Source organism: Atractosteus spatula, chromosome 3 (assembly GCF_055471065.1).
Source record: "Atractosteus spatula isolate fAtrSpa1 chromosome 3, fAtrSpa1.hap1, whole genome shotgun sequence".
Taxonomy (NCBI): Eukaryota; Metazoa; Chordata; class Actinopteri; order Semionotiformes; family Lepisosteidae; genus Atractosteus; species Atractosteus spatula.
In genome coordinates this window covers 17,761,386-17,788,567 of record NC_142708.1, presented here as the reverse complement: position 1 = coordinate 17,788,567, position 27,182 = coordinate 17,761,386, and the positions used below count along the sequence as shown (strand labels likewise).

General features: G+C 40.6%; 1 protein-coding gene across 2 annotated transcripts; it reads left to right on the top strand.

Moving 5' to 3' along the window:
* Window positions 1-4,358: 4,358 nt before the first annotated feature.
* entrep1 (endosomal transmembrane epsin interactor 1) lies at window positions 4,359-26,491 on the top strand. 2 transcript variants are annotated; one of them, XM_088909966.1, is made up of 11 exons: window positions 4,359-5,035; window positions 10,380-10,436; window positions 14,454-14,564; window positions 18,054-18,173; window positions 18,562-18,669; window positions 19,510-19,646; window positions 20,356-20,488; window positions 21,258-21,315; window positions 22,481-22,621; window positions 23,506-23,792; window positions 24,659-26,491. In XM_088909966.1, exons 1-11 carry the CDS (start codon window positions 4,739-4,741, stop codon window positions 24,878-24,880), a joined length of 1,671 nt encoding a protein of 556 aa, XP_088766092.1. In that variant the 5' UTR covers window positions 4,359-4,738; the 3' UTR covers window positions 24,881-26,491. The 2 variants fall into 2 exon arrangements, with proteins under 2 accessions (XP_088766092.1, XP_088766093.1); XM_088909967.1 differs by having other exon boundaries at window positions 4,361-5,035; window positions 19,513-19,646.
* The last annotated feature ends 691 nt before the right edge of the window (window positions 26,492-27,182 follow it).

Genomic DNA, 27,182 nt, shown 5'->3' with positions numbered 1-27,182 from the left:
TGATGTGTGCTGAGCATTCTGGCGCACTATGGCTGCTGTTGCATCATCCTGGTGGGGGCTGCACATTGGTGGTGGTGGAGGGGAGTCCCCATTACCTTCACTCCATGAAGCTTGCCCCCCCTACAAACAGCACAAACGATGAAACCCACCTCATTCAGTAGTGCTACATTTATGCCAGTTGGTACCGTTGAAAGTAGTGTTTGGGCTTCTTTCGTTTCCGAAATACAACACCTTGTAGGGGGGATGAGTGATGTCACGACAAGGCTCTATATCTCGGAAACGAGGTTGTTGCCGTAAATAAAGACGGTAGGCGCTAACGATTGAGGTGGGTTTCATCGTTTGTGCTGTTTGTAAGGGGGCCAGTTCACAGAGGTTTTGAGTGGAGTGTCCAGAAAAGCGCTACATAAATGTAAGGAATTATTATTAATTAAATCTGAGAAAACGAAGTCTCATTGAAAACAGGAAGAATGAGGAAAACAGTCACCACAGTCTTGAAAGTTGGCTGCTTTGTTGGTTTTCAGTCCAGTTTAAGGTCTTATATAACTATCATATTTATACTGTATACCGTATATTGAAACAAGTAAAGTTTTATTCCATGCTGAAAAGAGAAGAAAAGAAACACAATGATTCTGTTGTGGAGCCTTCTTTGGGTGTCAAATATATAACAAGCAATTATTATGTTTTAATTATTATCACACCCAACGAAGGCTCCACAACCAAAACTGTCTTCTGAAATGTTCTGGCAAAGTGTTGTAAGTAACACTGCTCACATCTCATCGGGCTTTTCAATAAAACTAGTGTTTGATTAGCTACTGTAGCTGTAACCACATTCACTTGTGCTTGGGTGTTGAAATTAAGGTAAAATCAAGTACTTTAGACTGTGGGGCGAGCTGTGAAATTCGTTTTTATTCTGTAGTTTAAAAATGAGTACATATTAAAAATAGAATTATTTTATTGTGTCTGAATTATTATTGAAAATAATTATTGAATTATTTTCTTTTTTTCTCTTTTCAGCCTACGCATGCTGACGCAACGACCTACTTGAACTACTTCTGGATATATTGGTTTCGCTGGACATAGATTATGATTTGTATAATGTTCAAGACATTTTAAAATTGTTTATTTTTCAAATTAATATTTTATGTATGCTTTTATGTACGCTAATCCATGTGTTCAATACCAGTTCACTCTCAGATTTTGTTGTGCAGACTCCAAACCATGGCCACTTCCACAAGTTTCACAAATGGTCTGTACACAATTAAAGACTGTTTCCTGAATTCATCTGCAAGAATACATCCATTCATCCATTTTCTAACCGCTTCATCCAATTCAGGGCTGCAGAGGAGCCAGAGTCTATCCCAGCAAGCAATTGGTGCAGGGCAGGATACACCCCGGACAGGACGGGCGCCAGTCCATCGCAGGTCACACACAAACACACACACTCACGCCAGGGCCAATTTTCCCAGAAGCCAATTAGCCTACCAGCATGTCTTTGGACTGTGAAAGGAAACTGGAGGACCCAGAGGAAACCCACGTGAACACGTGGGGAACACACACATTTCAGCAATGTAAACCAGTGCCCAACCATGCCGCCCACATGTATATTTTAGAACTTCAATGCATAGACTTTTTTAAATATGTTCACTTAGATAAGTGCCAAAGAACCAACACAATCAACAATAAGAAATGAATTGCAGGCTTATTTTTAACTTCTTATAGCTAACGCCAATTAAACACTATTAATCTACCAGTGTTCAGTTAAAAACAATACTGTTCTATTAATAATTGCTTCTTGCATATACAAACTGCAAACTATTGCATACGATAAACAGTGTTTTAAAGTACTTTGCAAATACCATAGTTTATTTCAGTCAAAAACTAATTAAGACCGGGTGGAGGCATGAGTTTAATTAGCTTTATTAACTTAACTTGCCTGCCTGAGACAATGACAGTCTGTCCTTCAGAACAAGACTGTCAGGACCCCCAGCCTATGAGCGGGTCCGCTTGCAGAATTCTTATGTTGTGAAGTTTAAAACATGACACAAACAAGGAAACAGTAAATTGAACCAAGAAAGGGACATCAAAGGTCTATAAAGAAGCCTTTGTGGGATGACTAAGTATTTCCAAGTCAGTGAGTGAGAATGGAGAGTTTGGAACAACGTGCTCTGAAGAAAATTGTTTGAAGCAAGGGTGACAAGGGAATACTGGACTGTAATTTCCAAATGGGGAGTAGTCGGCATTGTGTCGCATACCCCCATAAAGCGACAATATAGATCACAAAATCCCAAGGACGAATCTGAAAGAGGAATGGGTAGTGTTTCTTGAAGAAGGGGCTGCAGATCAGTTCCGTAGGCAGCTATCTGGGACAGTGAGCAGGAGGGTCTGCGCTGCTGGCAAAAAGGGCAAAGGCTGAGGGAAGGGCATGGGAGCCAGTGGAGAAGGAGGGGGACACGTTGTCTTGACTGCCTGTACCGAGACTGGAATTCATGAAGGAGCAGGGACCAGCGTGTAGGCTGTGAACTAGGAGCCTGGACTCAGCCTGGTATGATGACAGGAGTCAATTCATGCAGGACACAGGAAAGATGTAAACAGGGAAGGGGAGAGACATGGGAACACGGAAGACATTTATGGGGTCGAAGGCCTGGTAGGTAAGATGCCCAATGACGAAACAGAGGAGAGAGGAGTGGAAGAGCAGGCCAGGCCCGCAGAACAGAGAGAAAGTGAACGGTTAATAATTATAAGAATAATTACTTACACTTCTATAGCACTTTTTCTGGACACTCCACTCAAAGCGCTTTACAGGTAATGGGGACTCCCCTCCACCACCAATGTGCAGCATCCATCATGAGTTGCCCCCACCTGGATGATGCAACGGTAGACATAGTGCACCGGTACACTCACCACACACCAGCTGTCGACAGGGAGGAGAACAGAGTGCTGAAGCCAATTCATAGATGGGGATTATTAGGAGGCCATGATTGGTAATTGCCAATGGGAAACTTGGCCAGGATGCTGGGGTAACACCCCTACTCTTTTCAAGAAACACACCGGGATTTTTATTAACCACAGAGTCAGGACCTCGGTTTCACATCTCATCCAAAGGACGGCGTCTTTTTACAGTACAGAGTCCCCGTAACTATACTGGGGCATTAGGACCCACACAGACCATGGGGTAAGCACCCCCTACTGGCCCCACTAACACCTCTTCCAACAGTTTTTCCCAGGAAGTCTCGCATCCAGGTACTGACCAGGCTCACACCTGCTGAGCTTCAGTGGGTTGTCAGTTGTGAGATGCAGGATGATATGGCTGCTGGCATTATTTGGTTAGGGCTGTGTTTGCCTCTCTGTACCATAGATGTATCACCCTCAACTTTGAAGGTATTTGAATAAACGTTTTCTGATGTTCTCCATGAATAACGAAGCAAGAGACATTGAAATGAAAGACCTTGTATGCACAGCACTCATTGCCATGATCTGGTGAATGTTTGCAAAAGACGTTGCGGAGCACAGATGACAAATCAGATTAATATCATAATTCAGATTTACATATTGTTAATAATAACAAAAGATTATTAATGTCAAATGCATAATTTATCTTGTAGATGCTAAATACAAAACAAAACAAATCAGATTTTTTTTCTGTTTAAGCAATAACAGATAAAAAGAAAATAAAATGCACACCAAAGGGTTGTTAAGTATGAAATCCTGGTTAACTTCTTGGTTAATATTGTAATGCCCCAGAGTAGATATTTACAGTACTGTGGAAATAAGGAATAAATAAATCGGGCTTTTAATAGTAAAGAAGACATTAAAGAATTACATATCTGAATAATAAAGCTATTAAAGCTTGAATTGAATTGAAGCACATTTGGGAAGGGTTTGAAGATGCAACTGGTGTTAATCACATTGCTTTTAAGTTGTTGGTGATTGTACGATACCGATAACATACTAGAAAACTTTCTATAGTCAAGTTATTGCTGAAGTACAAACGACAGGGCTTGTTTCCCTGAAAATAGCAGGAAAATGTGAATTCACTCTGACGGACAATTTCAAAGCCTTCTCTTGTTAAGGACTGAAACTTTTCGGGTGCGAGTGTTAAATGTCATAAAAGGCTTCAGTTTTGTACAGCCAAAGAAAATTTAAAAACGTATGATGTATGTTGGGGTTTTTTTTTCTTATTGCTTAAAAATATTTACAAAGGGATGTTGTGGTTGCGCATCTTCTAGTAGGCTTGTTTTTCTCATATTGGCGGCTTTCCAAGTAATTAAAATGCAGTGGGTCTAGCTTAGAAGTGACTGACTTCCCATTTCCCTTTTTTCCGCCAACCTTTTCAAATAAGTGCAGCTCAGACAAACCTTGTATTTTCCGACACTTCAAAAGATCCCCAACAAGTACGGTATTGCGGCCTGTTCCCATGCGGCTCACTGGTGAGAATCCCTCATCACCACCGTGCGTTCAAATGCCAAAAATGTGAAATGCAATCCACTCGCTGGACTACGGAGCAGTTATTTTAAAACTTCATGCTCAGTCTCTTCGAAACGAACATGGGAAGAAGGAATAAATCTCGTGGAAGCGGAAGCGGGACAATAAACTAATGTTTTTTTTTCATGGTGCTTCCCTTTAACCTAAACTAAAGGAACCATAATGACTAAATCTAACAGTGCCTTCCTGTGAAGATAGCCGTGTGCTTTATTTTTTGATCGCTATTTTGTTGTTGCTGCTGTCCGCGTCGTCCTCGATGTCTCTGCCGGTAGTTCTCCCGGGATCTTGCTGCCCCGTTGCGGGGGTATCGTTGGCCTCCCAGCTGGCAGACCCATCCTTTAGGACTCGTCACCGCTGCATTTCTGGGGTGTCTCGTATGCCGGGATCTCAGTCCCGACTGCTCCCCGCTCTTCTCCCCGGCAGACCTCTGCTGTCTCTCGGCTTGCTGCAGCTGGTTCTCGGCTGCTCTATGGTGGCGCTGTCATTCGGGGCTCTGTCTCTCAGCAGTTCGCCTCCTATCAGGAATTCATGTCCGTTTTGGGCTGGGTCTTCGGTGAGTACGATTAAAGAGAAACATAAATTGTTTTTTTTCCCTTTTCAGCTCCTCTATTTTAATTAGGTTGAGCTGCTGAATTAATTCGGACGGTTGGTGCTGCGTATTTCTGACAATAGGGCACCTTTCGCATTGCGCGGAGAATACAATGCATTTTTTAGTATTTCTCGGGACCCTGGTAGACTCGTATAACCTTAATCCAAAAACAGGTAGTTTGTACGGGCAGTGCTGCCCTGAAAATGTTTTACTGTTTCGGGTTAATCCGAACTGAAGACATCAACAGGTAGATCTGATTTGGACAGGGCCTAACGTGGCAGAACTGAAGGGGGAAAGATACTGGAAATAACTGACCGCGAGTTAATTAATTTCATGAGTACACAACTTGTCTTGTTTGTGTTTTTGTATTACACAAGGTAATTTTTCCATGTTTATCAAATAACTATATCATAGTGTTAATAAGTCTAATTTCGTGATACGCACAAAGCAAATATGCATACATATTTAGTTTAACCATACTTTAACATTACTGTTTTAACACTTAAGCAAAATTATAAAGTTATATGTTTTGTTGATTATCTGTTTACAAACCCTCATTCTAAAAATCTCAAGACCAGGATGTTATAAAACAGCATTTGTGTTTCTTTCACTCATGAGTAAAACCAGGCTTAATAACAATGCTATAGAATTTGTTTTTCCACAGAGAATTTTACCCTGCCTTTTCAGGTTTGTACATCATCTTACTTTCTAGTAGCGGTGGGTACAATCGAATTTATCATCAACATGTCACTTTTATCAATATTTAGCACAAATATCTCCTTTAAATATATCACCTTGTGATATATTTTAAGTCTAAAACAACCAGATGAGCACTACCATGAAAAGATTTTTGAAAAGTGTTTTAATTATTTTCTTCTCCCAAACATGGACATACAGGTGATTTATGGTTTATGAATTGCATTTCATTGCAGGAGGTATAAAGGACTTTTCAGATGTTGCACAGTGAACTTGCTTTTGAGTGCCTCATTATTCCCCAGTTTTCGCAAGTAAATTCTCATTTGTTTTTTCGTTTATGGGGGTATGTATTCTTTGTACATTTAAGTATCCATCAGCTTCTGTCAAGAATCAGGGTGTTCATAGAATGTCATTTACTAAACTGGATGATTGGGTACAGTTTAAACTTATGGGAAAATATTAAGAATGAAGATGAGAGCATGTAAAATCACTATTTAGATTATCTTCACTGCTTTACGTGCCACACCCTGGAAACGAAGTTTTGAAGTGAAGCCTGAAATAACAAATACCCTTAAGTTACTTCCTGTGTATATAGTAATCAAGCACTACGCACTGCTGGAGCCGGGCCTGTTGTTAGCAAAAGCACTGGAGCTCCTGTGTTACTTACGGGGGGGAGAGCTGTTGCTGCTAACCTCTGTATCATGACCTGGGCATGCTCAGTAAAGTTCTGGTCAGCAGATTTGTTTGGCCAATCGGTCTGCTCTCTGATGGCTCCTGTTCAGGATTAGAAGTTGCGATCCATGCTTGGTGCAGACAGGAATTATTGTCAGCCACGTCTTGGGCAGAGATTGAGAACACAAAGTGTTACTGCCTCATTTCAGTTAGCTAAGAGTGAAAGTGTCGTAGTCAATGATGTGGAAGCCCATTTTCTTTTCTGTGTGTCTTTTCCAGCTTGTGTCAAAATAGCTCTCCCCTGTTCTTATTTTGTGCAGTGTAGCAAGAGATATTTAATCTGTTGTCTCTAATAAAGATAGTGAAGAAGGACCTAGATTCTGTCATAAAGGCGGGCCTGATGTGCTTACTAGCCCTCGGATGTGTACAGGGGTCTGAGATTCACAAGCTGAAGGTCTTCTGGAGCTCACACTGGCCCTACAAAGGCATCAGAGGAAAGCCTATAAAGAAATTCACCCCCCTTTTATAATTTAAAGGTCATGCTCAGTTTGCTGGCATTTGCGAAATGTCACTGATATGACTCAGTTTGAAAGTGGCAGCTGTCCTGAGGTGTTGTGACCCTCCTCTTCCTCCTCCATCCCCCTGACATGGAACAAAGAGTCGGGCCAACCTGTGGAGTGCAGCCCGCATTGCTGCTGGACTGAGCCCCCTCTTCCACAGTTACAGTCAATCACATTTGCAGTGATTAATGGGCCGACAATCACAATATAGCGGTGGTCATGTGGAGGTGCAGGGCAGGGGTTACTTGAGCAGGGCACTGCCCGATTTTTCAGCTGTTTTTGCGTTAACGAAATTCATGCCTTTTCAAATGGTTATTGATATATATTCTTTATGAGCTCCACAATTTGGTCACTTTTACGTCAATTTGAAATGTCAAATATAGCAGCTAGCATTTTAATGATTTCACATGACATCATCTCAGTATTTCTCATTGGATCAGTTTAACCTCAGCCTCATATACCCTGGAAATTGTGTACATCCTTGATTAGCTGAAAGGATTATATCTGGAACCATAAAACGCGTGGGAATACCTAATTTAACAATAAATCAGTTTTATTGGCCCTTTTTGCACCATAAATAGTAGGTGCTTAAATGAATTCTGCTTTATCACTTGTATACAGGGGATTGTGAGATAATGAGGAAGAGATGTGTCTTTGTTTGTATTTGTTGTTTGTGACAGTATACTATAGGTCCATAGTGCTATATGACTAGGAAATCATTACGTACAATAATGAAAGCAGTGCTGTTGATATGACATGAGATGCAGTATATATTTTTTTATTTACATTGTAGTTTTATTTCAATTGATGATGTCCAGGCAAAGCTTAATGCCAACCATAAAACATCTTACATCCTAGGAAAATATACTTAATGCTATTTAACATAGTTTAAACAATGTTAAAGTTGTAAATAACGGAATATAATTCATTGTTTTGTATATACAGTACAGTACACACTGCATGTATTCTTATGATAACGGCTCATGAAATTGTGGAAAATAATTTAAAATCACATAAGGCTGAGATTTAGTTTTGGTGTTAGTTCATATTTAACCACATCTACTTAACTGCACATGGCTGTGGTCCTGCATCTACTGTATATGTAAAAAAATATTTGACCTCACTTTTCGTAATCATTCAGCCTGTGGCTGCTGAATCCTCGTTCACACACAGAGTGCATGTGCTGAGTTTTTTCCTGGGATTCAAAGTATTTTGTTTCTGAAGCAAATTCCCTGGTCTCCATCACAAACCAGCTTGATGGGATGAAACGCAAATTTGATTAACCAGACAAACTAGATATAACTCATAGACTCTAGATATAGCTCATATGTAACCTTTGTCATGGTCTCATTGACTCTTGTTAGCTGGTGCCAGTTAAGGAATAATGGGTTCAATTAAGTCACTGATAGTCAATCCTGGAGGGCTACTGTGTCTCCTGATTTTCATCGCCCCCCAGACTCTTAATGACTGCATTTGAATCAACCTGTTTGCTTAATTGGTCTTTATTACCACTGTCCAGGGCTCATTGAGGATTATAAGCTACTCATTACACCTAGAGTACACTAGTGACCTGCAGTCTCCCAGGGCCAGGAGTGAATGTCACTGAATGAAGTCAGTCTGAGCCTTCCTGGAAGACAAACCAGACAATGCCTTGGCTCTACAAGAGCACACACACGCGTACTGTCTTCCTGTATTTTAACTTTTTTAGCTGTTCAGTTGTGCATTGCATCTGTTTTGTTTTATTCTCTCTTGTTGACGTTTAGTTATTGCCGTGGTAACGCAGCATGCTGGGGGGAAAATAAAGTCAATTTTGAAGAGTAGTGCAAATGGATTGGCTGAAAATGATTTGAGGATGGGATACCAGAGGATGCTCTTGTTAAGTATTAGAGGAAGTGAGTAGGGAACCAAGTGACGCTGTTCTGTTACTTTTATTTTGTGAGGGAGTTCAGTTGGGAACAGATTCCCATTCACCGTGATGGTCTGGAGGCCCATGTCTACAACAAGACATTCACAGGAATCATTTGAGTGAAGTATCTTGCCCAGGGGTACAATAACAGCATCCCACCCGGGGATTTGAACCCAGTCCTTCCGGATATGTCCTTACATCTACACCACGCTACTGCTTAAACATCTAACAGATACAAAGTCGTTTATTCTGAATCCGGTGTTGCCTCGCATGGGCGTTCATTTTCAATTTATTAGCTTGTTGTATGTACGTGATTGTAGCCATACATTTCAGACGCATGTTGTATAAGATCAAGCACATGTTATACTGTGTATGTACCTCTTTTCTGGTGTTCCAGTGAGGACCTGCATCAGTGTGCATCGGTTCCAAAGTAAGCGGCAAAAATGAATTCCAAGCTGCCAAATAGACAGGAGAAACACAATGCTGAAGGTGTTGAACCTGAATCGGGTGACACCTGAAGAAGACTCAACAGCCGCGATGTTCTTTCACCTTTCTATTTCTCAGTGTGGTTTTAACTTTTATGAATGATGGCCTCTTCTAACAAAATTATATTCAAATGAGAAGCAGGAGAATCGAACTAAAGAAGAACACCAGCATTGTGTAGTGTATGCAAGTTCTACAAAATGAGAAAATACGGGTTACAGAAACTGCTCCAATATATAGAAGGAGACAAGGGATGACATAATCTCAGAAATGTAAGTGTTCCATTAAAATAGTATTAAATACATTTCATTTTGTAACAGTTGATGGAGCGTTTCATTCAGTGAGTTTTAATAAAATATACTCTGAATGAAATCCAGGGAAAACAAGTAGGGACGTAACAGTAGAAATGCGAATAGTAGTATGTATTCAAAAGTATAGAATCACATTCAATGGATATTATGTCAAAACTGTAGAGTGGACTAGTACAATGTCCTTTATAATACTGTGTACAGATTTGGTCATCATTATATAAAAGTGGCATTGCTGTTCTGGATTCAGTTCAGAGAAGAGTGATCAGGTACGTTCCTGGTCTGAAATGAGCGTTGTACCCCGACAGGCTGGCGGAACTGAATATTGAACAGAGAAGACTACAAGGGGACCCAAAATAAAAGTGTTCAAAATGCCCAAAGGCATTGATAAAATGAAACCTTTGGACTTGACAGGATCAGTAGTGCAGCACAAATAAGAGGACATGAAGGAAAACTAAAGAAAAAAAGCCGTTCGAAACTGAGAACAGTTCTTGCCTGAAGCATGGCGCAGGCGTCCTGATCACGTTACAAGAGCTTTAATCAGTTAGCTACTAACAACCGAGTGAGCTAAGTGCTACTGTACTTTTGCGATACGCAAACTAATCGTCTCTTCTTCCCGCTTGTGATTACCAAAATGATCTATTTCATACCAGCCTTTTTTATTATTTTCTTTTTGCTTACAGGTCATACTTTCAGGAATAATTGGGTTAACAACATGGAGGAGACCAGTGCTGCTTTTGGTAGGTGACTCTGTCCATGAGTATGTTACTGCCTGTGTGCTTCTGTGATGGGTCTCTGCTGTCATGGCAGCTGCTCTCACAGGATGTCTTTACTGAGGCTTTGTGCCTATCATTCCAGTTGTTTAAATAGATTTTGCATTCAGCTATGTTTTGTAGATACCATCTAAAAATAATTTACTAATATTTTAAAACCCCAGTAAAATCCAGCAATCGTCAAGTCAACATTTTCTCCTCTCTTACCCTTTTAAATTGTAACTGTAATTAAATTAGTGTGAATAATGAATTCTGTAACACTTGCGAAAGGGAACATTTATAAAATGAGTAGTTTAACATTACTGCTAGGAGTCATGAGGATCTTTTTTTGTCATTGATGGTATATATATCTCTCTGCATTTGATTTCTTTATAATCAAAATGACAGTAAAAGCATGCAGCTTCTTTTCACTTAACTGTCCTGTTGTAGCCCTAACCCTAATTCTGGCTGTAGCAAGAACATGATTTGTGCATAAAAATCAATCCTTGTTCCTTTGTTAGTATGAGTTATTGACTCAGCTCCTCATTGGACTTTCCTATTGACATTCTCCCTCATCTGTATTAATTAACTGTTATCACTGACAGTTGCAGTAGAAGAGTGATTTTACAGAGTGCTTTCAATTGCAGTATTATAGTTGTGCCGAACTACTTTGTTTTTCATAAAGTTAAACATTTTTCACATTTAAACTGTCCAAAAAAATAGGTAACAGGCCAGTTCAACCTTACCCTTGTTGAAGAGATACTGTCTTTTAAATGAAAGATTCATGGAAGACATTTTTTGAACCAGGGTACATAGCAGTCCTCCAGTTGTGTCCATGCTTGTGTTGCAGCTCTGAGTAGACATTTTAAGTCAGAAACTTAGGTACACAACATTTCAGAGCTACATACATTCAGCATTTTAAATCTATATCTGGTCTAACCTAATGGAAGAGAGGGGCTTTGAGTGTGTATGTAGCAATTCAAATGGTGCTTAAAATGTTTTTTTTTAACTTTTTCTAGAAGTATTCCAACTTAATGATAAATAAAGAAGCAAATAAAAAATCTCTTATAAACTTGAATGCAAGGCTATACAGCATGGTCACATTATAATATATATATATAGAATATATTGTTCTATAATTTATAGTACATGTAACGAAGGCTTGTGTTATAATAACTTTACTCTGAAAAGTGAAGTGTCTTTTCCACTTACACTATGAAATATTCCATACCTCCTGTCAGGGCATCCAAGAGACAACAGGCTTCTTGGCAGAAGCTTGAGTCCCTTAATATGAACATTGCTGAATGGCTCCTTCTTGTGCTTTATGGAGCAGAAACACCCTGTAGCCTCTTCTGGTCTTTTGTGTGTTTCTCGGTGTTAGCCAGTCTGTTTCATAGCCTTTATCCATTGCTACAAACATATTGCTTTGAGGCTTTCTTACTTTTTTGCTCAATTTAAACTTGTTGTTGTTATGTTGAGTCTTCCTTTTGTAGAATTGGCCTGCTGCTCTTTCCTCTTACTTCCAGATTAATCGTATATCCGGTATTCAACTGGATACTGCTCTCAGTTTTTTTTATTCAGTTTTTTTTATCAAACGACTGTGACCGCATAGTGGCCTCTTTCAAAAAGAAACTTGTTTGTGAACCCTACTGCAAAAAAAAGTGATTTTCAAATGAAATTTGAAGTGTAATGCAAACAATCTGTAAGGACAGAGTGTCCTGCCGTTTCTTTGTGAGGCTTTTATGCCAAATAAACTCTTTCTCACAAAAAGTTTCACTTAGGAGTTAAAGTAGCCCTGCCGAGATGATCTTTAAGAATAAGAATTTCTTGGTCAGGCTTCAGTATCCGATTCAAAAGAGGAAAGAGATCAGTTAGAATTATCCCACTGCTGGTGCACTGTCTAGCTCACATGACTAATAGTGGCTGTAAACACAGAGTAGGGACAGGCCTACTTGTGTTGTGATTAGAAGGGTTAGACTGTATGTGACAAGCCTCTCCTTTTAGACTTCCTCTAAAGTGGATACGTCAGCCATGAATTTCATTTCATTGGTTAGTACAGAGCGTCTTACCAACTGAGGTGTCCGGTTACTGAAATTCAGGAAGTTAAACTGACGGCAACCCTCTAGTAGCATTTCCAAATGGAATCAGTGACCTTTGGATTTGTCTATAGTAGTCTTGCTATTAGAGTTTTAACAAAAGCAGTGCACAGTATGGCCAGTAGAGATAATTTGGTCAATGTATACCTTTACTTATATCCTCTTTTTGTTGCACCCAACTAAATTGACCGACTAATGCTGTTAATGGAAATTAATTAGCCTCCATTAAGCATCATTCATTTGCATTTATTGCCTTTGGGATTAAAGTTTTGTTAATTTATTTCCTTGGTTTGGTCCTTGTCTTATACATCCACAAGCTGCTGTATGTACTGCATAGGTGGTGTTTCTGGTAGCACTTAAAAAACCTCAGCACAGTGCTGTGAATGCTAGCGGGAGTCACATTGAAGCAGAAGATGTATGTCGTATGTCCTCAACAAAGATCTAAAAATGTTGAACAACAGTAAAAAGGACAATTTACAAAAACATTTTAACAACTGGAAAACATTTATATTTCCTTTATGCAAGTACTGTAAAACTGTTAATACAGAGAAGTATTTTCCAGTTATTTTCCAAGTTGTGTATGAAGATCACTCTTATTCCACTAGTTGGGACTCAATCATCTTTCACATGCAATAAATAAGTCAGAAAAAAGCATATTCTGTGTCTGTGATGCATAAGCTGTCTGTGATGAGCATATTCAAAACTACAGAATCATGGCAAATTTTAGACTGATTGGTGGAGTAACTGTATAATAACTACACAGGAAGAGGTGGTGATTGCTGGAGTGTATAGTAACATCATAGGAGCTGGTACTGATCGGTGGAGTATATAGTAACAGCATAGGAGCAGGCACTGATTGGTGGACTGTATAGTAACTGCACAGGAACAGGAGTTGATTGGTGGAGTGTATAGTAACTGGTACTGATTGGTGGAGACAACAATATAGAACAATTAACTTAGTCACATGACTGATGCTTGGGACAAAATTAGGATACGGATATCATGTTAACATTGGAGATTCTTATGAGGACCGTTTTCATAGCACATAGCAGTAACCAAATAACCACAAAAGACTGAGTGCATTTAGGAAATTACTGAATTAGTCCATCTTCAATATCAGAGATTCATCCCTTTATTTGAAACTTCAGGAATGTTTATCAGTTTCTTCACCTAAGTACCTCAATTATGTAAAAAATGTCTCCAAACATTCCTAGATAAGGCTGTTTTATAAAATGCAAAGGATTGAAGTTTGAACTCTTTCAAAGTCACTTAGGTCACCACTTTCTACTATGCTAGCTATAATTATAAGCAACCTGGCTGTCCAGCATTTTTATACAAGACTCTAAGCATGCTGTGATGTTGTGTAATTGGCATATGAGTACTTCCCCTCACTTACCTTGATGTTTCCTTTTTTTGTCCAATACTTGTAGGATAATATGCAAGAGATTGTTTATGTACACGGTTTCCCTTGACTTGAACTGCTCCACTAAAACTTAATGTTTTCCCAGGCTTACTAGATTACTTCTGGAAGGAGCAACTATCACATGCTTATATGAGTCATGAATCTTCCATATGAAGACAAGGAGATTCAGGAGTTTTAATACTGTATATGCCCATAAATATTAATATTGTGTTCTCTGAACATCTGATGTCAGTTTTTTTTCATTGGTCGAGGCTTTTGGGTCATAAACAAATCTGTACAAATAACTAATGTGCTTTTATTGACACATCATGAGCTCATCAAGTGGCACAGTGCCCTAAGTTGAAGGTATTTGGAATGACTTGCTTCATAATGTGAGACGCATGGTCCAGTTTCTTTCTGGAGTATTGCCACCGTTTGATGATACTAAAGCACTGCGGCCCAGTGTGCTGCCCATTTCCAGCTGCCATGTCTGTCTCTGTATTGCAGGTGAACCTTTTCGTGCTGCTGTCTGTGGTCTGCGTCCTGCTCAACTTGGCCGGCTTTGTTCTGTGCTGTCAAGGAGCACAGCTCGTCTCCAGCATGTCCAGCTGCCAGCTGGTAAGTATGGGTCCCAGATCATGCATCTCTGAGTCCCTGTCTATGATTATGTGCCCTCTATGAGCAAAAAAAAAAGAAAACCAATAAGCTGCAGATACGCTTTGGAAGCAAAGGTTTAGCGAGGTGTTTTATTTTGTAACGCCTTGACCTGAAATACCAAGAAATATGCTAAAATAAGGATATTATTATTAGAATTCCATCATTTTTCAAAGATAAAAGTCTCAATTAGTCATTTTGCACAGGTCACAAAAAACTTTTAACGTTGGATCTGGAAATCCTGTACATGCTGAGTGGTATGCAGAAATGTATTCATCTTGTTTACCCAGGACTAGAAGAACTGTGTTCAGCGGATTGATAAAATATACATGAGGCCTCCAGCATGCCAGTTCTCCCTGGAAGAATAAATGTGCATCTGTGTTGCGTCACACTCTATTTATGGCAAGGGCAGGAAACCAGACACCCTGCAGAGCAGGAAGACAAGCCTCTGGACAGGAGCGCAGAGCAGTCTGCCTCTCAGTACTGAGGCCGAGATCAGCGGCCCTTCAGCGCTTCAAGCTGCTCTCTCATCACTTGACTTAGTGTTTCCACACTGGTGGTTATCATAAAGCAGTGGCTAAGCTCAGCACGGTGGCACAGTAGTTGGTGTTGGCTGTGTTGGGGTCCAGGGTTCAATTCTAGATCTGTGGTGCTGTCTGCATGGAGTGTGTGTGTGTGTTCTCCCCATGTTTGCGTGGGTTTCCTCCAGGTGCTCCAGTTTCCTCCCGCAGTCCAAAGACATACTGGCAGGCTAATTGGCTTCTAGGAAATCTGGCCTTTGTGTGAGTGTGTGTGTTGTTGTGTCTCTGTGTGCCCTGTGATGGACTGGCGTCTTGCCTTGTGCCTGTTTCTTGCCCAGAACGGCTCTGGCTCCCCCGCAGTTAGATAATGGGACAGACGGATGGTAGCATCCCTACCGGGGAATATATCAATATGCTCAGCAAGCCTTTTAGACCTCCCCCCTTCTTACTGTTTGAGCAGAAACTAATGTTGTGTTAATAGGGGTTTGACCAAAAGCTTTTCAAAGAGCGCTTTAAGACTTTTGTTTTATTGAGCGAGTCCAGATACAAAGCCTACGACTTGGAATCCAAATCCGAAGGGTCTTAGCCTTTGAAGTTGGATTCCAAGATATTTGAATTAATAAATCCTGCCCCAGATTGAGTTGGAATAATAACAGGATGAATCAAAGATTTGCCACATGTTTTGTGTCATTCTTGAACAGAACGACAGCAGAGAACCATGATGGTGATGGTTGTTTTGTATTTTGAAAATCATTTACAGTGCAGACACAGCACAGCTGTCACTGGGGAATAAGGCCAGCTGCATGAGAGACTTGCATTATAGTGAGGAATTGGCACGCCTGACAGCTGGCTGACAGCTCTGCCCCACAATCCATTCACTGTCCAGCGATATAACATTTTACCTGTTATAGAACATCTTTTACCTGTTTTAGAGGTAGTACCAGTAGTACTCCGATTCCTTTATCAGTGTCTTTGAAAATCTCTTTACTTCTTAGGAATATTTGTTTGTGGGGAACTTGAAAATAAACTTAAAATACACAGGATCCAGTGACATTATTAGAGCACATCAGTAAACATCACACTAAAGACATTTCTCACAAGTTTTACTTGATAGTTTAAATTTACTTTCAGGATCAGAGTCCTTTCCATAGTCAAGAAAATATACTGAGCATCCAAACATATGACCCCATTTATTATTTTAGAAAAACAAAAACATTTGGATTTTGGATGGAGATTAAATGTTTTTGGTGGCATTTTGATTAATTGGTTGTTCATGATTGGCCATGATGCACCCTAATAACATTAATCCATAACCACTGAAGCATCTCATTAGTGAGGGTCTTGATGATAATAATAATTCCTTACATTTATATAGCGCTTTTCTGGACACTCCACTCAGAGTGCTTTACAGGTAATGGGGACTCCCCTCCACCACCACCAATATGCAGCCCCACCTGGATGATATGATGGCAGCCATAGTGCACCAGAACCCTCACCACACATCAGCTATTAGTGGGGAGGAGAACAGAGTAATGAAGCCAATTCATAGATGGAGGTTATTAAGAGGCCATGATTGGTAAAGGCCAATGGGAAATTTGGCCAAGATGCCGGGGTAACACCCCAATTGCGTGGCGCTGCTTTGATCGTGTCCTGGGACTCTTTTTGAGAAATGCCCTGGGATTTTTAATGACCACATAGAGTTAGAACCTCAGTTTTACGTCTCATCCGAAGGACGGCGCCTTTTTACAGTATAGCGTTCCTGTCACTATACTGGGGCAATAGGACCTACATAGACCACAGGGTGAGCGCTCCCTGCTGGCCTCACTAACACCTCTTCCAGCAGCAACCTAAGCTTTTCCCAGTAGGTCTCCCATCCAGGTACTGACCAGGCTCACACCTGCTGAGCTTCAGTGGGCTGACAGTTGTGAATTGCTGGGTGATAGGCCCATGGATGATCAGTTAATTTAACCTGGTGAAAGTCAAGTCTGGTAAAAATCAAGAATGAAGAATGCAGAAAAAAACCCATATGTGGTACTTATGGAGGAAACAACACTTCTGTGCCATTGGTACATGGTACAGTGGTGCAAGGTTGTCTGTAGTGCATGCAACCCTGACAGATCTCTGTGAGTGTGATACAGATGTGCAGAGCAGTACACCAACTGTTGTGCTGTTGTGTGCAACATACAGATTGATAGGGCAATCGAAGTGTGATGGTCTAGTTTCGGCCATTTCACTTGATGGCAACCTAATTGCGTGGCGCTGCTTTGATCGTGTCCTGGGACCTCACTTGCTGCCCTTTCTGTAGGCCTGGTCTCGTGTGATGACATTCCAGGAGGACAGCGCACTCATTTCTCATTTATATGGTTTGTTCAAAGTTACTAAGTTCATAAAACTATAAGATTTTTCATAATGTGTGGACATATGTTACGGATACCATAACCAGTATGGATACCAGAAACACCCATGAAATTAACCATGATTGAAGGCACTGGAACCTAACATTTTACCTAATTCAGATGGAGTGTTCAGGCGTACCTTAGGAAATGTGGAAAGTTATTTATAAACTGCAGATTCCTGACAGTTCTCTGTTTAGGCATACTGAGACATTGCAAATGTAATAGCAATACAGACAGAAAAGAAAAGATGATTGTTAGATCCGTTTGCATGTCCAGCTTTCTTCAGATTATTTGCTAGGAAGGTCCAATGTTTCTATAACACGCTTCACAGTGATTGTTTCACGTTATGCGAATTCTTTGTTGGAATCCAAGCAAGGAAGTTTATATAGTGAGCATACTTGAACTGGGCTGATTTACATGTTCTTGTAAGGAGTGTGAAACACAGCCGGCTTCCTCTGGTGTCCACTCTTATCACAGGCTTGAGTTGGGAAGTCTTGCCTGGAGTCTGATGAAGTGATTTGTCTGTTCCTGCTTAGAGTGAAGTGGGGGATGTGTGTCAGTGCTGTGCAGACACTCAGAGTGCCAAGTGTCCGGAAGAGAAACTCTTAAAGCTGTACCCTGGGAATTCCTGCAGTACCATGCGCATGCTGTTGAAGGTATGAGCAAAAGAGCAGTACTGAGTCAAATGCCAAACCTTTACTTAAATGTTGCTTTTTCTTTATTATGTTGTTATAAAATTTGTGTGAAAGGATAATTATTTGGCCCATCGTTTTTTCTGTACATGCATATACCAGAGTACGTAGTCTGATGGTACTTTTTAAGTCTGCTGTATTAGGATGTACGTAGTACTGTTTAAAATGAGTATGAATCTGAATAGAATAATTGAATCATTTTAAACTGATACCACTGAATTGTAACTATATAAAATGAAATGTAATAATACAACACAGGTTTTTATTAATTTTACTTTCAAGAACTATGTTCTGTATTAGGGGTACTTTAAATATGAAATTAAGTTTCTTTTTTTCCTTTGGCTTTTTCTAGAAAGTTCTTTTTGCCCTCTGTGCTCTAAATGCACTGACAACAGCTGTGTGCTTAGTGGCCGCAGCCTTGAGATACCTCCAGATATTTGCAGCACGAAGACCCTGCATAGTAAGTGAGTGATAGCTGTACCTTACAGCAACAATCACGCACGTTAGGTTTATTTTGGTCCATTATTGAAATTAATTTTGCAATTAATTAATTGCCATGTCAGAACTTTATTTAAGGGAAGAGGTTTAGTATATTGATTTTGATGCTGACCACGAATTACAATGTAGAAAAAGAAACAATAGTGAGAACACATGGTTCTTTTCAAACTTTGCAAACTGACATTGCCCATTAAAAAAAAATGTAATACCTAGTTCTTTAGTCATTAAAATAAAATTCATCATACTCAGACAAACACTCTGAATGTGTATATCTCACCCCCTCCATTGTGAATTTGTACTACTTCTGTCTGGGATGTCAGAGATGCCTCTGTGTCCCCAGGTGTAAAAGTAACAGACTTCAGAAATCTTTCATCTCTGCTGCAATATCTCTCTCAAATAATGTAAAGTAACTCTCTTATCTCCTGTAACACTATTGCCCCATCCTCTCTGTTGGTAATGTTTGTCTATCCTTGCTGTTTTGTTATATTGGACTGTGTTGTAAAACCAATGACCCCCAGGTGATAATAAAGTTTATTTGCACTGATAAACAAGCTTAAAACATGTTCCGGGTCACCAAAAGAGAGTTATTTTCTTATATAATTGTGGTTAAACTAGTCTCTTAATCGGATGCAGGAAAGTGAAAGTTCTAACCCACAAAACGAGAATAAATAACTAAAATCTCCCATTAACATTACAACATGATGTTTGAACACCGATCCTCCTCCATGTATGTTATTCTGACTCATGAGGGCCTTGTCTTCGTAGCTCGGGCTCCTCTAGAGAAATCGCTTGTTCTTCTTAGCAGGATGAGCCCCGTCCCACTGTGGAGGAAGGAGAAGAGGCAGCCCGTGTCCCAGACCCTGATGAGTTCGTTCCTCCAGTTCCTCCCCCTTCCTACTTCTCCACCTTTTACTCCTACACTCCTCGGCTGGCCCGCAGGTGTGTGCTCCGTGTGCTGGCTGCCCTGAGCTCCCGGCTCTCCTTGCTCGTGCCTCCGGGGCCATCATTCACCTGGTGATTTCCTGGGAAGTGTAGAAGTGTGAACTGTGTCATGTTTCAGTACAGAGCAGTAAGGATCTGTAAGAAATAAATGAGTAGGTTTGGGTGTGGTGTTGGCCTACAGACTGTGTCACCATTTATCTGTAGGTCATTAGGTCCATCACTGCTCGTTACATCGGCCACTTTCGTGGACCACAGTTTCAGTCGCATCAGGCTGCACTTGAAAACTAAGCAGAAAGTCACTGCTTTGAAATCGGGTAAGTTAGGATTTAAAAACAGCTATTCCACTCACATATGGGTAACCGATTTCTAGAGCCGATGGAACCAAGGAATTCTTTTAGCCGTTTCCTGATGGTGTGTAATAACTGCACCTGCACTGTAAAATGGCCACTTTAATGATGCTGACAGTTCCTTGTTTAAAGTAGGTCCTCTTATTTTCTTTGGATTACTAGCAGAGACGTTCTACATAATCATACAGCAACTGAGAATGAATTTCAGTTCTTCTGAGTGTTTTGGTCATTCTTGGCCAAATATCTTGCTGTGCTTTGGCATCTCTCTGCAAGGTTTGCCCTTTATTCTTTTGATGATTGTAATTTTAAATGAACTTTAATGTCATGTCAAATGAAATCCGTCAATCTCTTTCAAACAGAATGTTTGGCAACAGCGTGATTCCTCTGCCTCATATCTACGGAGCCAGAATAAAAGGGGTTGAAGTATTTTGTCCTCTGGATCCTCCACCCCCCTATGAAACTGTGGCAAACCAATCCGATAACACAGAGCAGGTATTTCAGCCACTCTGCATAAATTCTTACACGCAGGTGAACTAAAAAAATTATTACACCAAATCAAAATCATATTTGCAGAATTCTGTCAATGTCCTGCTTTTCCTCTGTCAAGTAAATCTGTGAATTCTAAAGTTGTTGTGAGGAAAACGGTACGGTGATATTCCTTATTTTGTTCTGCGGTTTTTAAGATGTTAAGGGCAATATGCAAACATTTCTCTTTGAGAGCTAACATACCAAATCCGTCAGCTTATTAAAACAATCCTTCTATGTGTTTTTTTCCATGCCTGGAAATATCCATGCCTTTTTTTTTTACCCCATGCCACTTTTCAGATATACTGTTTGAAGGACCCACAGATGAACATGGTTCACTACTGTTTGCATTGTAAGAGAGGGGAAAGGTTAGCAGTACAGTACATCTGGTCTTTGTTACCTTCTCCCTGTAAGTCTAGTGTCATGTCTGAGGATTAGGCTTCAGTTTCTAATTGAAACAGGCACTGAATTGTTACAATATGTGACTAAGTGATTACATATTCTATTTTAAAATGAATTTAGAATATGAAAATGAACTTCATTACATGAATTTCAAGCAGCTTCATTACATTTTCCTAGTTTAAACCCAAGACCTACAAGGACAAAGTCTAATTGGCTGTTTAAGAGTGTGAAAAGCTCTATTTTACTTACACACATAACACACTGACTGGACTTATTGGGATGCGTGTTCTGTCCAAAGCCAATCATTTTCTTTTATTTATGTCTGTGTTCTCAGGGTGCTGCAGCTGAAGTCGCAGATCTGACAGGGGGTTTAAGCGAAACATCAGACACAGGTTCGTCTCTTGGATATGAATTAAATTTCTGTCTTCATTGCTGACAATCCAAAGTGGGGGCAGAATTAAATACACTCACTCGCCAATTTACTTAACTGTTGGTTTCTGCGTATCTTTATGCACCCCAAATTTTACAGAAGTTGGAATCAACCCTTTCTTAGCCATCATGTGCATACAGTTATAATATATATAGTATGAAAAATTACCATTCACATTTCTAAATATATATATATTGTGTAATAAAAATATAATAATATATTTTATAATTAGAATAATTAAACACTGATCATCACATACCCTTATAAAATATACAGTACAGTAAAAAATTAAACATTGAAGAGAGAATTACCTTGGATGAAATTATAAATACTGTGCTGTACAGTACATATCATTCACCTATTACTGCCAGGTGCAGTAATTAAACACAAAATAAAACACGCAGTGAATAATAAAAATAAAATTGCTTTGGGTGCTTCCCTGTCATGATTGCAACATGGGTTACTCAAAAGCATGATGATGCGTACAGTTAAAGTTACCTGACGTATGGGAAAGCAGGGCGAGACTGCAGTGTACAACAGAGGCCAGGAGGATGCTGGTGGAAACACGCCATAACACTTACCACATTACTTACTCTTTACATATCAGACAGGAACTTTCCTGAGCTGGACAATTGTATGAGATGCAGGGGAGTCTTTCACGTAAAGTCGAATTCACGCGAGTTGAGACTTGTGTGACCAGGGAAGAAAGTGTAGGGGGAAGGACACGAGACGAGCACCACAGTATTACTGACCACATCTGCCTTTTTTTAAGGCAGTTTTTGATAGATCAGTGTTTTCAGATCAGTGAAGGAAATCCACTATTTACACATCAGCTCTTGCATTTCAAACATTTGTTCAGAATGAGCAGAGGTCATTTCTACAGAAGGACTATACTAGCACTACTGGATATATGTCATCATAGTTAGTAATTACTGTTTTCTGTATGCTGAGCATGGTCATCTGTACTTTAACCATTACCAGGAAATAGAAGGTATTGAACTAAACAGCTTTAAAAGTATTAGAGTGTGTAAGCTTTACTGATGAATGGAAAGAAGAATTTCTTTTTTGGATCTTGTAGTTTTTAGTCTTGGTGCATGGGGCTGTAATTCATGTTCTGGTGTCTATAGAGGGTTGCTGCCAGGCCTCGAATACTCTCCTATCACAGCCTAAACCTGGACAGGCCTCAGGAGTGGCGTGTAGAAGATCTTGCAGACAACTCTTAAGAAGATCAAATAGTGACCCAGTGCTGTTGGATCTGGCCACCAAAGGTATGAATATGAAAATTTGTGCTCTATTCTTTCTTAGAAGGCGAAGGCCTGGTTATGGACCGTTTACTATTGATTGTCACTAGAGAAGGCGAACAGTTTTCTGAACTTTGTCTAGACATTGAGGGGCCTTTTTGCTTTTAAAATAAAATAGAAGATGGTGCAAATGTAATTTCTAGAGCAAATATTGGTATATGTCTTAGACGTGTAAAGGGAAAGTCAAAGGAAATTTTTTTAGTGCACATGGGAACCCGCACTGCAAACACACCAGACAGACTTCAAGCTCATTATCCCCTTTTAAAAACAGTGCAAGGCAGTCTGAACACTAAATGTGTTTAAAGGCTGTAACATGTAAGATGCAACAGGGATGCAATATGTTAACACTGTAGTGATTCATACATAACACGATGAATATGAAAACCTTGTGCAGTACAGCTTTAGCTCATATGTAGTCCTCTTTCACAAAGAAACAATGGTGTACCTGCAGATCTGTAACCCGAAATCCAGCTGTTTGTCACCACTGGGCAGCACAGTGCCAGGATGCATTCATTGGCTGCTCATATCGACAAGCTGGTGCTACAGATTGGATGTGTCTATAACATGACAGACAGGCGCTCTTACAGTATGTCTGTCTAGACATTGCTGTTTGTGTTTGCCCCTTCATTGTGGATCACCCTCTTACAGCTGCTGCCAGAAATGTTAGGTTTTCTTTAAGTATAGCTCCTGAAGCCTTCACTAAGGCAGCTGTTTAAAGAGCTACGCGCCATTAGGAAATGTTGTGAGGGTCAGTTAGTAACTGTGTTTTCAGATGCAGCAGAACTAGGGACGGCCTCTTTTCTTACACTGCCCAGAACCTCTCCCCCCCTCTTGTCCTCTGTCCCCGGCAGTGCTGAGCTGTGAGGCCGCCACTCAGACTGAAGCACGTCCAGAGCTGGCGACGGTCACCTTGCGCCGCGGCCGGCGGCCCCAGGGGCCACGGAGGCCCAGGCCCAGCTCCCTGGTCGATTATCAGAGCTACAGGGACACCAAGCAGCTGGTGGCCCAGTTCCTGGAGCACTCGCCCTGCAGCATGACCCCCGAGGTGCAGGAGGTGGTGAACAGCATCAAGACGGTGCTGAGGTCGGACCAGGAGCACATGGAGGAGGCCGTGCTGAGCGCCAGCTTCATTGACCAGGTTAGCGCCTGCGATTCGTCCGGGAGAGCCAACAGCCCGACTACTGAACCTTCTGCTCCGTCTGTCACAGTCAAATGTGATATCAGCCAGTTATACAACCAGAGACATGGTCTTCAAAATCTAATGGAAAAAATAAAGGAGGGGATTGTACAGTAGTTGCGGCTGGTGCAATTCAGTTGATTTTGCATCCTGGGTTAGTAGTGGCCTGGCTGCTCAAGTGCAGAGTATCATCTACCCATTTTTCTTAATGGACACAGGTTTGTGCAGAATTATAATGTATAACAAGAAATGTTTCTTTACAATATTAATATTTTAGGGGGGTATACTGTATTGTAAATTTAGTATTTCTTTCAGATTTTTGGATTTTTTCTGTTGGTGGGTAAAAGCCCTGTCTTAGTGAACAACAGAAATGCCCTATCTGTGAAGAAAATCTCAGATATGAGCCCTGGACTTTTAACTGGTTTAAGGAATCAGAATTCTTGTTAGTCTTAGAAAAGATTAACATTCCTGTCTCATTGACAACATGACACAAGACCAGAATTCTAGGAAGATACAAGAGACAAGTACAGGAAAAGGGAGATGGTATTAATAAGTAATAAGGCTCCATTCTTAATGACTTTTGAAGACGGGCTCCTTTTTTGATGATTTCTATATTTTTTACAGTACATCTGGTTATAAATGCATTCTGTGGTTCCCAGAGTGAATCACTTGAGACATTGCCACCCTTCTACAGAGGACTGTAAAGGGCGTTAAAGGGCCCTGTGATTCTCTTTCAGACTAACTCCGATTGCACAGTCTCACTGTGTCCTTCTCCACTAACTCGTGCCTGTCCTCAGACTTGCTGGTGTGTCTCTGTGAACCCCCAGGTGATAACCGGCTCCCAGGCGTGTCAGCCGCAGCCCTCTCCTGAGAGGACTGTGCACACGTTGCCCTCGAGGAAGCGCCCGGCGCTGCTCCACCTGCACAGCTGCGGGGACCTCAGCACCTTCACAGCAGCCGAGCCCCAGCCCGCGGAGCGCAGGAGACCCAGGGCCGCGCAGGATCGTCCGCGCAGCCTCATCGGGGTCTTCAGAGAGACGGTGCTTTGAGCCCTTCACAGACATCCAGGGCAAATGAAACCCACCGTTGTTGGAACGTCACTAAAAGCCAGATGAAAAAACACTGCTTTCAGCCCTGCTGGCCTCAGTATGAAGTACAGCAGAGGAGGCCATCAGGCAGTGTGTGCAGTGTCCTGTGAGGATTGGCTTGGGCTTTTATCAGTGGTTTAGTTGTCTCACCTGTGTAAACTACTTTTAAAAACAACATGAAAACATGAAAGAAACATGAACGTTTTATTATAAGAAATTGGCAGAATTATGTTATTAAGGATAAGGGTTCATTCGTTTTATGAATTTGGAATCTACCATTGTTTGTCCTTTCTGTAAGCTCTCCTATTGGAATTGTCCAAGGCCGGGCCACCTGGCTGACCACAACAACCCCTGCAGCAGCATGGGAAAGCCAAGGTAGACCACTGTCTCTCACCGAGCTGCTTTGTCATCCACAAGGTCGACGGTGCCTTACAGGAGAGTTAGCATGGATCGCCGGAGCAATGCTCCTCTCTCAGGGCCTGGCTAGTCCCAGTGAACCCTGCTGAGACAAGTGAAGAATCCACTGTTCCGCTCCCCCCAACCCCTGTAACCCCTGTGACACCCTGCCAATTACTCACACACGGGTAACGTCTGAACACCCTGCAAGTGATTGCTGGGTGTGGATACACTGTGCTATCCTCGTCTGTCCAAACATTTTCATATCCAGTTACAGACGCTGACTCACCTCTGGATTAGGTACAGATCTTCCGAATCTTATCGGGCTGAGGAACTCGATAAATTAGTGTAAAATTTACATGCCATACACTGAATTAAAAAAAGCAGAGGTTTAAAAAAGTTTTTTTCCCCAACAGTATAAGGAAGACGTTTCAGATGCCATAGCCATTACAGTCAAGCGAGCTGGGCCAAGCTTTGATCTTTTCCTGCCAGTGCCTTTTAAATATTCAAATGTCGATCCGATGTACCTGCATCTCCACACTGTAAATAGCATCAGGGCTCATGTGGTGAGTTTCAGCACTTTTCTTTCAGTAGACTTCTCAAGGGCATGTGAGCTCCAGGGGCAGGAGACATCACACATTTAGTTTCCTGTCCATGCATGTTTAATGCCCCACGAGCAAGCCCGTTTCAATTCTTACATTCACTTCGTTAGCAATTATAAATGTCCTCTTAATGTTGTATTGTGCCAAATCTATATTTAATTACATTAACCAAAACTACAGAAGAGAATTAAGATTTGTATTCTTTTTAAAAAGCAGCTCCCCGTATATTAAGATTAATAGTAGTTGCTTGCATTTGTATAGTGCTTCTTCATCCCAAAAGGTATTCCCAAACGCTATTAAACAAAACTGAAACCGGTGCTGTAAAAATATGTACTTCTTGCTCAGTGGAATAGTGTTCTGTATGTGCATCACAGATGAGACTCCCAAGTGTGCGTGTGTAGTTTTATGCAAAGAAAGTTCAACATCTGTGGTACTTTCATTAAAGTGCCTTATAAATCTTGCAACAATTAAAAAAATTGTCATTTTTCTAAATGAATGCACAGAATCATTGTTTTCCCCAAAATAATTATATGTGGCTTTATTCTGAAAATAAACACCAAAATTATAAGAGGAAGTGCAGCTCATTGTCTGGATCTGTGCTTTTGCATGGTTGTGATTTATTTTGTGTAAAGTATTATACATGATAATTTACAAACTCAAGAGAGTTTTATAGTTCTGCCTAGCCTGATTGACATCACATGACTGTGAATCAGAAATGTCTTAGTTCCAGAACTACAGTATAGTTTCAATAGTAGAGTAATTAGCAATGGGATATTCTGTAACTGGCAACATTACTGTGAACAAGCACTGAATGTTAAAGTGCTGTTTTCCTTAGTGAGTCAGTAGACTAACAATTACTGCTGCTTATCTCAAACTCCTGGGCTCCAAGTAGTGGGTGAGTCCTATTACCTGTTAACAAATTATATGTAAGGGATTACTTTTTAATTTGTACTTTAGTTAGTATGTAACCTTTTAAAAGCAACTTCTCATACAAAGAAACTTGTAACTGTATGGATTATGTTTTATAATTATACAACCACACACTGGTTGTAATGATGAAGGTTTTACTTAATCTTTATAAAAAAAACTGCTGCAAAACTCCTTAAGAGTAAACTTAGGATATGGTAAAATAGTAGGAGGAGACTGTGACTTTCTATCATACACTGGTTGTCTTGTACAGTATGTATCTACCTCAATATTCTGCAAGATATCCGTAATTAAATTTCATTGCTGCATTTCTGCATGAACATGTTGAGTTTTAGTAT

Bases quoted from the DNA above. Each gene is read 5' to 3' on its own strand.
- entrep1 (XM_088909966.1), top strand. From the start codon at position 4,739: ATGTCTCTGCCGGTAGTTCTCCCGGGATCTTGCTGCCCCGTTGCGGGG. The intron at 14,565-18,053 runs GTAAGTATGGGT...GTTCCTGCTTAG, and splicing joins GCATGTCCAGCTGCCAGCTG to AGTGAAGTGGGGGATGTGTG. The intron at 19,647-20,355 runs GTGTGTGCTCCG...TCTTTCAAACAG, and splicing joins ACTCCTCGGCTGGCCCGCAG to AATGTTTGGCAACAGCGTGA.